At 43.7% G+C, this 11655-nt stretch overlaps 1 protein-coding gene across 1 annotated transcript; it reads left to right on the forward strand.

Annotated features, from left to right (window-relative positions):
• Window positions 1-876: 876 nt before the first annotated feature.
• Window positions 877-4380, forward strand: LOC115055182 (alpha-internexin-like). The gene is made up of 5 exons (XM_029520734.1): window positions 877-1176; window positions 1776-2006; window positions 2093-2620; window positions 3241-3365; window positions 3449-4380. The coding sequence occupies exons 1-5, from the start codon at window positions 877-879 to the stop codon at window positions 3639-3641; spliced, it is 1377 nt and encodes a 458-aa protein (XP_029376594.1). The 3' UTR covers window positions 3642-4380.
• Window positions 4381-11655: the final 7275 nt, after the last annotated feature.

The following is an 11655-nucleotide window of genomic DNA, read 5'->3' on the forward strand; positions in this document are numbered from 1 at the left end:
GTTTGCCTCTAAATGGAGCTTCATCTAAAAAGAAAAACATTATGTTGTATTTCAGACTGAGACCATAAGCTGAGGAGGAGGGACATTTTCCCATAGACTCCAACACAACCTACAGAGATTCAGATTGAGTTTCTGGACTCCTTCTCTGCAGATCTGGACCAGGATCTTCAGTTGGTCCGTTGTTTTGTATCGACATCTAGCGGCAGTCTTCCGGAACTGCACCTCCATCTGGACCTGTTCATCATGGGGGGCGGCACCACCCTGGACTGCACCTGACTGAAGCCGGTCTCATGGAACACATCTCCAGTTGGACCTGGGCAGAATCAGAAATACTCTATGTATCCCCAGGAGGAATGCGTTGGTTAGATTAGAAATTAAAATATTAGCTGAAATGTGAGTTATAATATGAATGAGAGATGATGAGAGAGAATTAGAAAATAATAAGGGACAGAACAAAGGATTACAGCTAATGAGCTGTGAGCCAATTATCAGGACACGGACACACAAACCGGACTTTGATCAGTGTGACCATTTCATTCGGCTCATCATTCCAGTTCAGGGTTCATTAACAAGGACCGGAAATACTCATAATAATAAAGTAAATGTAAAATGTAAAAAAATATATATCCTTTGTCCAGAAACACAAACAGACTTAATCCGGATCTGACAACGCAGTGGAGGTTTGAGGTTCAGGTTTGGTTTAGACCTTCATGACGCAGCTGATGGCTCGGACCCGGACCGACCCGGACCCAGCTCATCCAGATCGTCACACCTTCAGTCGCGCACGCGTAAAAAGGTTCGCTCCGCCCGCAGCGCAGTTTATAATCTGCTGTAAATCTCTGAAATCCTCAGTTTTATCTCGGACTCACGGCCATCATGAGCTTCGCAGACCGCTACACCTCCTCGTCCTACCGGAAGGTTTTCGGGGACTCTCCCCGGTTCTACGTCTCCTCCGGGCGCACGAGCGGGTCCTCAACATCTCGGGCCCCCCCCGGGATCGGGTTCCGGTCCATGGCTGCGCCCCGGAACAGCGCGTCCTCCATCGGCCTGTACCGGCGGGTCGGGCGGTCCAGCTCCTTCTCTCCGGTCCAGACCGACTCCCTGGACCTGACCCAGACCTCCGTGGTCAACAATGAACTCAAAGTCATCAGAACCAACGAGAAGGAGCAGCTGCAGGTCGGAGACACTTTTCATTGAGTCCATTTAAAACGGCATGAACTTCGGGAGACTTCAGACCAAGAAGCAGCATTGATGGCCCAAACCTGTCTGAGTTCAGAGAGACGTTAATACAATCAGGACATCTTCCTTTCATTCGATAAAAAACATTTTCTTACTCATTTTATGAACAATTAGAGAGAAACCAGCATCATGCTCCTCTGAATGACGTCACTCTGAACTTTATTAGACCTTGTTCATGATAAAAAAAAAATCACACAGCACCAATGAAAATGGTTTTCTTCAGTCAAAAGCTCCAGAACAGGCATTTAGTTTCATTTCACATGAATGAGAAAAGTAGCATGTACGTATAAATACATGACATAGATACTGTAGAATATATTCAAATTTATCGATGCAGCCTGACAAAGTAAAGGCTCACAGAGGGTTGACCCCACAGTGACATCAGATTTAGGGCTGAAACTAATGCTGCCATGTTAGCCGTGCTGCCCTCAGGTGGTTAAAAACAGTGAATGTAATTCTAATGCAGCTTTCAAAGCTCAGAAATCATTAAAAGTCCCAGCGTGTTGAGCGGACTGAGTGCATGTCATGTCTCGTAGGGCCTGAACGACCGTTTCGCCATGTTCATCGACAAAGTGCGGAACCTGGAGCAGCAGAACAAAGTGCTGGAGTCGGAGCTGGTGACCCTGCGGCAGAAACACGGCGAGCCGTCGAGGGTCGCTCACCTCTACCAGCAGGAGATGAGGGACCTGAGGACACAGCTGGATGACCTGAGCAGGGACAAGAACCGGCTGCTGATTGAGAGGAACAACCTGGAGGACGAGCTGCAGGTGAAACCGCTGAGGGCTTGGAAAGGATAACTGCTGCTACTTTTTTATCTTTTCTCAGAACTCAAATTCAAATTTCTTCGTTTCAGAAGCTCAGTGTGAAGTACGATGAAGAAGCGAGGGCTCGGGAGGAAGCTGAACAGACCTTGAAGTCTTTCAGGAAGGACGTGGACGACGCCGCAGTCGTCCGCCTGGACCTGGAGCGCCGTTTGGAGTCGATGATGGATGAAGTCTCTTTCCTGAAGAAGGTCCACGAGGAGGAGATGCAGGAGATGAACAGCATATTGGAGGCGCAGCAGGTCTCTGTGGAGCTCGAGCTCGCCAAACCGGACCTCACCTCGGCCCTGAAGGAGATCCGCAACCAGTACGAGTCCATCTCCTCCAAAAACCTGCAGTCAGCTGAGGATTGGTATAAGAGCAAGTTCGCCAGCCTCAGCGAGCAGGCGACCAGGAACAACGAGGCCATGAGGGCCAGCAGGGAGGAGATCAACGAGTTCAGGAGGCAGCTGCAGTCCAAAACCATCGAGATGGAGACCCTGAGGGGCACCAACGAGTCTCTGGAGAGGCAGATCGCAGAGATGGAGGAAACACACAACACCGAAGTCACAGCCATGCAGGCAAGAAAACAAATCATAAAGCTCAGTGCATATTCTCCAACATCCCCAGAATATCCACCAGGAGAACCTGCTGCACGGCAGCGTTAACTTCCATTTTGCTACGACCTTTCCTGGCTCTTTCTCTGAACCTCACAGAGGAACAGAAAAAATCCCCAAACGCAGCTTTATTTTGGCTTCAAGGTTCATTTACATGGAGCAAAAAGTGATTTCACTGTCGAATTAATCAAGAAAAGATTCATTTGGTGATTTTTGTTTTCGGTCAGTGTTGTCAGCAAGAGCAAAAATAGCTCAGCTCGATGCCGCTGACAGACCTTTGAATTCAGGTTTAAGGTCTGAGGATTGAGTGTGTGAGGTCACTTTAACGGGCCTGTCACAGTTCTTAGCGAATTAACCCTGCATGTCCATTGGATTAACCTCTGACCTGCTTAATCGGATACAGGAAGTCCATCTGCTTTCACTGGCTGCTCAGACAACGTAAAGCTGCAGAGGTTACTTTATTCCTACAAGGGAATGCAGATTTTGCAACAGAAAATCCAGAACTGTGGCTGATTAAGACAGATAATAGATCCAAGAAAACAACCTGATTGATAATCTCTGACTTCTCGTGTCCAATCTAACAGGACACGATCGGCCACCTGGACACTGAGCTGAGGAACTTGAAGGGGGAGATGGCCCAACACCTGAGGGAGTACCAGGACCTGCTCAACGTCAAGATGGCCTTGGACATAGAGATTGCTGCCTACAGGTACTCAGAGAATGGGCTCCTTAAAGATCTTCAGTCATTGTGAGGCTGCTAACCCTGATGTTTGTTTCTTCTGTTCCCACAAGGAAACTGCTGGAGGGGGAGGAGACTCACTTTAACTCTGGGATGTCTTTCGCTGCCACCGGATACAGCTACCAGCCCCGAGGCTCCGCCGGCTCCTCCAGGACCAGCCAGAGGGAGAAGGAAGGAGCCAAGAAGGAAAGCTTCAAGGAGATCAGTGAGGACAAAGATGAAGCAGACATCAACTCCAACAACTGAGGACACAGACAGAGCTGGAGATAGACTGGACATGTCCAGTCAGTTTGTAGTAACACATTTCTGAAAGAGGTTATGGCAATTAGAGCCAAATATCCGTATTGATAGCTTTCCCGGAGCACAGGTCTTAGTGTTATAATCTCTGGACTCTTTAAGGATAAAATGAGGTTCATCACCATCATGACATAATAAATCATGTCAATTCTGAAACATTTTTTCTGAAAGAGCGACCTTTAAATGTTAAAATGTCTTGAGGCTGAAGTTCAGCTCAATTAAAGACTGAACAGGAAGTGAGAGGTTTGACCGTAACGTCAACCTGCTGAGACTTTTGCACTAGTTGGAGTTGATGAGGGTCAGACTCTGTATCTTATAGTGAAGAACTGAAGGTAAAACATCAAGTGAATCCTTGGTTGGACTCTTCTGTTTTGCTTTTCTAACTTGTGTTTCTGGTTTTTGGTTTTGGGAGCTTGGTGGGGGAGACATGTTGTTGTGCTCTAGTCCTCTGACCACCAGGGGAGCTCTGTAAGGCAGACTGACGCTTAAAAAGCCTCAGGTTAAGCAGGTACAAGTACTGATCATCAGTTTTGGATTTAACTGTGTTGATTGGAAAGTTTGTCATCCAGACAAGTTCACCGATAAATCTGTGCAACATTTTGGTTGTTTTACTTTGTGGAAATTAGATTTTGAGAAAATAGTATCACACCCTCAGACCTGAAAAATTAAACGTGATTAAACCAACTTTTGGACAAGTCTGGCTGGGAAACCCTCCCAGGATAAGAACAAGTAGTTCAACTGTCTGATGTAAACATCTACCGCAATAATGTGAACAATAAAACTCTACTGAAAAACTGCTTTTCCTACTTTTCTGGATGGATGAATTGGAGAACACTTCTCAATTGTGCATTTATTTATTCATTCAAACTTCCAAAAGTAGGAAAACTATATTTATCGAATCCCATCAAAGATTATGCAAACAATGTTGCAAGTAGAGTGTTTCTGATGACCTAAAGCCAAGAAAGCTAACATTCAACAACTCAATTCAATTAATTAATAACAGATGCTATAAAAGTTACTAACCCTTAATCTGAATGTGTAGATCACCAAGAAGGGAGGACTTATGGCAGACAAATACAAACCTTTGGTACGTTATCTTTTGGTAGGTAGCTTTTGGTACACTTTTTCTTATCTGTCATCTTTTGAAACAGTGAAATAACTGTGGTGCAAACATTGACACTTAACTCATCATAAGTTTGTTGAAGAGAATCAGGTCCATGAATCTGGTGCTCAGGCCTCAGATGGCAGGACCAGGCCAAAGTTTGCAAAATGGAAAACTTAGGCATCAGTTTCCAGGTTATTAAATTAACATCGTCATGACTGTGTTGAGTTTGTTCCTGGGTGTGATTCTGGTTCTCACCTGCAGCGCCTCCGCTCCCACTGAGTTCTGGATCTCTTTAAGTGACCGGTAGGGATCGGGGAGGTGATCTCAACAAACCACAGCCACCTGCAGGATGTAGAAGAACGTAAGAGTCTGTTCCACCCCTTTCACAGCCACAGTCTGTTTTTAGCCACAGAGTATAAGTCAAAGTTAAAGTCAACCTTATTGTCAATTCTTCTGTACATACAAGGCACACAGAGGAATTAAAATTATGTTTGTTCTTTTGTCCTCTGTGGCAGCTGTCCCCAACTTTTTTTTGCGCCATGGACCGGTTTAATGTCAGACAATATTTCCACGGCCCGGTCTTTAAGGTGTGGCAGATAAATGCAACAAAATAAAATTATACGATCAGCATAAAAACTTCTATTTTCTAAATTTCATGATAAACGTGAATCCACTGTGCACTCATATGCAATTTTATTAGCAGCATCCTTGTAACATCCTCTCTGCCCCCTGACCCCTGACCCCTGACCCCTGACCCCCAACCCCGAACCTAAATGCAGCTTTCTTTTTCATGGAAGTCGCAGGCTCTTCTGTCTGCTCACTGGGCCTTTTCCCCTTCACAAGGAAACCATCCTTCTTTAATCATTTCGCTAGCTTGTGGGTTTAGTTTTAGCGGTAACGTATCACATGACCGAGACGTCTTGGCATGCATCAAGAGTGAGTCATCGACGGATGTAACGGAGAGAATTAAAAAAAGAAAAGAAAAGTGGGAGAAAATTGTGGTGACTCTGTAACGTCTTTCCAGGGACTACATGGCTAACTCTGGCACATTTACAGCAATGTTTATTTGTGTGCACTGTCCCTGTTACATAAATAAATAGGAAAAAATTTACAAAATGAATTAAATATAGAAGTTAGAAATTAAAATTCTAGACTGTACAATAACATATAAACTCAAAGTGGCTAAGGGGCGAAGTGGTAAAATATAAAAATTAAACTTTTTGAATTAAAATTACTTTTCCTCAATATTCTTTTTTTTTTTTTTTTTTTTTTTTTTTACACACAACAGAAATGCAGAGAAACATTGAACTAATGCACAAACAGTATTAGTTTTGATATCTATGATGGACAAAAAGGTCGACTAACGCAGCCACTGAGACTGAAAGTGTTATAGTGTTATAACAACTTAAGAATTTAAAGGTCTGTGTTATCTAACAGTTGTGACCTCCACTACAGCGAATCATGCCTCATGGCTTGTCCAGAAAGGCCAGGAAATCAGTGTAAGCTGCTAATCCTCATCCATGGGTCACTAAAAACAATATACTCCTGAACTCCATCTCTGACAAACTGACAGAGATGTTTCTGTTTGTCTGAGGAAAAGAAACTACTTGCGGTCTTGGCAATATATTTGAAATCATCCTCTTACAGCTCTGAGAAAGAGAGGACATATGGTTTCACTGCAGTAGTAATTTGATAGTAATCCGATTATGCTTGTCCTGGAGGAGTGTCTACTGTCCTTCCAATGTTGGCATCCTGCTGGGTTTTGACCCAAGCAGTCGACTCTATGTTGGGCTCTCTTTGTACTGAGAAGGTGTCTCGCCTTGTTTTCCAACAATTACACACTTTTAAGACCTGACTCACTAATCTACACTTGGTTGTTATGCACACCTACAATACGCTGCCAACGTCTGTCCTGCTGTGCTACTTTCGGTTTTGTCTGAAGGCCTTACGAGAGAAGTCCTGTCACTTTGTTAACTGATTAGCTGTAAGTCTGGCAGGACTCCACTGACAGGTCGGGCTAAGCTCCATCTTCCTCCTGATGAACTCCATGTGGCAGACAGTGGCCTCACCAGAAACACAGACAAACAGCCTCTCTAAAGGCTGAAAGGGAACAGGACGGTCAGCATGGAATAAACTGCGCCTCTCAGCAGAGTTACATTCAAAACTCCACAGGAACAACCCCTGTCAAGTACTCATCCATCTTTTCTTCACAGTCTGTTACAAATTTAAAACATAAGAGGGAGTGTGTTATCTTACAGTTGTCGATGCCAAGAACAGAGAAGAATCAGTCGGAACATGTCTGAGTAACTGCATGTGACTCCTCCAAACTGATGAAAGAGTCTGACATGCAGACTTTTTATTTAATTCTTAATTATTGACAAAAAGTGAATTAATATTTTTAACCCTGTAGGTTTACTGAAAGATGGTCACCATCAATAAATGTGATTCTTGACATAAATGTCATGGATTCTTACCCAACAATTTCCAGCAGGAGGGTTGGGATCCGTGAAAATCATCTTCATTCTTATTCATGTCCAGCAAAAACAAACATCTTGTAGTCGTAAAAGTAAAATAAAGTGTAGACGCACTTCGTCCTCAGAGTCGCTGCCGGTGTGTCAACCGATTTGGTTCCCCCCAAATTCCGGTTCCCCTTTACGCTGATTCACTGCTGAGTCGTGCGTAGTTGCTAAGTTACCGTGCGTACTTAAAGAAACACAAATAAAAACACAGCTGGGTGTACGGAAAGCGAAATGGAACAAGCCAATGTGTAGGTTACTGGTATGGTATTTATTGTATAACAAAATAAATTGAGAATGCATTTGTTCGGCCATTCTTTGTCAATCTTTGTGTAAATGGATACCAGCTAGCATATCTGTGCGAGAGTAGCCTCCGTTAAGTAAACCTCACTGCCGGATCACTTACACTAGTTAGTCGCTTCGAAATGGACTGCTAGCTAATTGGTTAGCTAACTGGTTAGCTAACTGGTTAGCTAGCTGGTTAGCATGCTCGACCGACGAACTGATGACATTATTTTTGACGTATAACGTAACTATTGCTTACCATTTATTTGGAAACGGGCAGAGCGGCTGTGAATGACATATTTCTGCTCCTCGGAAACACCCACCGGATAGTGTCCGTATTTTTCATAATTCAGAAACTGTTGAACACAAGTTTGTCCATTGTACCATAATGAACATACACTCACATGACAAACGCTCATCCTGGCCGTCCTTTGGGAAACTGGGTTGGGAATTAGTTTATGTCCTGGGTTAGTTCCAAGTAAGGGCATGATTTATAGGAAAGTCAATGATCCGTTCACTGAACACTTTAAATATTTTCTCCTGATAGCCTACACATTATCTGTTATCTCTAGCACGACATGCCCATAAAATAGGCTATAGGTCTACATAATTATCATTGATCGATCAACCGGTTAAACTGTAGCATATACACAAGAAAAATGTGGTGTTTATTTACTCATAAAAATTATAAACAAGTCAACAGGCGTGGACTAAGAAGAAGAGGTCACGTGGGATGCTGGAGCCAATCGCAGCCCACTCTGGGTGGTACGTCACATCACGGTCAGATCAGATGACGGTGGAGCACCTAGGTGGGACGGGTTCGATTCCCGGCTGGGGTAGGTAATGTAACTGTATAATGTAATGTAACTCCGGGGTTAAGTGGTGACCAATGTTAATATGTATACATGATGTAAATGTAACGTAATGGTGATTGTATGATTTACTGTAACCCTAAATGTATGTAATGTTGAATATGAATGTAAATGTAGGTAATGCCCGGTGGGCACCTGAACGTGTCTATGGAGTTAATTGGTAGGGAGTAATGGACTGGGCTAATGCAGATAACCCCCCCCCCCCCAGGACCCAGGCCGAACCAGACCAGACCGGAGACAGGACGGTCCACAGACTAGACCAGTAAAGTGAACACCCACTGAGAGATTATGTAATAGTTCAGTATATTGATTTGTTTTCTTGTTTTCTTCCTAATTGTAACCCCCCCCCCCCCCCCCCCCCACAACAAATGGTTTGGCCACCGATCCGTCGCTAAGCCCCGCCCCCATTGGTTACTGTTGCTATGCTAGCCTGTTGTCTGAAGTTCGGTAGGAAAATGTCCATTCAGCATCAGTCCAGTGATCAGAAAGGAAAAGAAAGAAGAATAAGAAAATAAAGGGTTGAGAAATTTTCCATACAAATGTTTTTTAAAAAGGTTGTGACGGTGAATTTGGGACGAGAAACGTAGAGCAAGGTAAGAAACAGGGTCGTTAGCTTGTAACGTAAGCTAACTGGACAGCTCAAATGCTAACGTCCATTAGCCTAGCTTGTATTAAAGCCCGACACAAAACGTTATCTTTGACAGAAACAGCTGAGTTTGGGAGCTCCATTAGAAAGGAAGAGACGGAGAGGAGAGGGCTCCAGCTGCAATCAGGTAACAGAGAAAGTGACATGGGGGGCTGAGGAATTTATTTAACATGTTGGCTTTATTTCTGCACAAAGATTGACTGCAAATTTAGAAGAAGTACTCCACCGCTTCAGACACAACACCACAAACAAGGACCGGGACATTACTCGTTGTTAATGTTTTGTGTGTGTGTTTGCAGACAGACAGACCTGTATTCTGTGATGAGGAGTTGGACCGTGTTGTTGTAAGTGATGTCCACAGAAGACATCCAAACTCTGGCTACAAGCTAATGAGTGTTCCAGGTAATAATACGGCCACGATGTATAATGAAGAATGAGCCGATCGTTATGGAGAAATAATCCAGGTAGGATGAGGATTATACATCTATTACCTGGAACACTCATTAGCTTCTGTCAGGACCTAACCGTGATGACGTACCACCCAGAATGGGCTGCGATTGGCTCCAGCATCCCACGTGTCCTCTTCTTAGCTCCGAGTCCACGCCTGTTGACTTGTTTATCATTTTTATGAGTAAATAAATACCACGCTTTGTTGCTGAATTTAACTTGTGGTGAATTCCTACAGCATTTTAAAATTAATTACTGGGTTAATATTTCAAACATATTATTCATATGTTATTCAGTTAAACTGCAACTCCACGTTCACATTTAAAATTTAGAGTGGTTTAAGAAAATATTAAAATAATTTAGGGCACGGCCGTTTTAAAGTGACCTCTGACCTCTACCGTTGGTTAGCGGTTTAGCTGTTAGCTAATTCAAGCTACCGGAATCGACCTTTCGGGTTGAGGTAAGGGGGGAAATTAACAAAGGTCAGGCCTCTGTTTCGTGGTTGAGGCTTGTGAATGGACCCAGACAGGCCCATTCATCGGTCATCTCCGTGAATCCTGAGGCCGACATCAGTCCTCTGGATTCACAGGCGTGACTCCTGTTTTATTGTTTCTCTGAAAATAATTGAGCATGTAAATTCTCATTTGATTCACTGACTGAAAATGAACCAAATCAAACATAATAAAAATGCCTGTTTGTCTGGAAAACAATTTAAATTCACTGAAGGGCTCCTGTCAAAGTGAGGGGCTATAGCTCCACCTAGTGGTCACATACGTCCTTGGAGAATCTATGACAATGTGAGAATGTCATTCTAAGATTCATGGATATTCATTTATTCGTTCACAGGGAGTGCTGGAGCCAATCCCGGCTCACTCTGGGCGAAGGCGGGGTCACCTGGACAGGTCTCCAGTCCATCAGAGACCAACAACCACTCAGACCTACGGACAGTTCAGAGTCACCAATGAACCCAAACAGGATGTCTGGACGGTGGGAGGAAACATGGAGACTCCACACAGAAAGGCCCCAGGCCCTTCATGTATATTATTATTGGTTGAATGGACAAACCTCCCAATATTATTATTATCCACCAGGTACCAGCAATATCTCCAAACAGTCCAAGTCATCACGGAAGGATTCCCTCCATCTCAAGTCCCGAATGCACCTTCGGAGACTTCAGGTCTGAGCCATCTATTTGAACTCACTGATGTGGTCTGTTTTCACCATCCCTTCAAACCAGACTGTTCTGATCTTTGTTTCCTAAGAGCTGTCACAGGCACGTTTGTAGTACTCTGATCTGCCCTTCTTCAATAGATGTTGGATTTAATACTGACCACGCCATTCCATACGTTATCAGGACAATTATGGAGAGTAAGAACGCTCATTTTAATGTATTTATTCTCATTGACAAATCATTGGATTATAGGGAAAGAAAGCAGAAAAAAAATAGTACAAGAAGAGACTACATAGCTGTGTTATTCATGACATATCATCAGCTTTAAACTGGTGCCCTTTCCATGCTCAGCTGCAGGATGGGAAAGCAAAAACACAAGTAAAAGACAAATGCTACATTCATTTATAGTTTTTGTTCTCTAACACAGTAAACTATCTGAAACAACAGGGGCTAATGAGGAAAATGAACAAAGATCAGGACTCTGTTTTTGGTCCAGTCGTTTCATTGTTGAGGCTTGTTAGGCTGTACAGGTGGCGAGTCCATAGCCCAGACAGGCCCATTCATTGGTCATCTCCATGAAACCTGGTGCTGACATCAGTCCACTGGCTACAAGCACAACACGGATGAAAATATGTCATTCCACATTCATGTCTAGTATTCCTAAGCCTTCATTAAAACAGACAAACAAACAAACAGGTTCTAATGTCACAGTTCATTTGATGGGATCAATGTGATAGAGATCAGGAGTTACTCTCTCACCTGACACCAGGTTGTAAAGGTTGCAGTAATTCAGACCATTATCAATGAGGCTGGTGAATCCAAGAGAAGTGGACTGTGCCTGGTAAGAAAGAAAATTACACCGGTTTGTACTGGGAGTTATAAACGGCTTCCAAAGGACCGAGTGATGGCTAGTCTTTGTCC

Source organism: Echeneis naucrates, chromosome 15 (assembly GCF_900963305.1).
Source record: "Echeneis naucrates chromosome 15, fEcheNa1.1, whole genome shotgun sequence".
In the NCBI taxonomy this organism is placed as follows: domain Eukaryota; kingdom Metazoa; phylum Chordata; class Actinopteri; order Carangiformes; family Echeneidae; genus Echeneis; species Echeneis naucrates.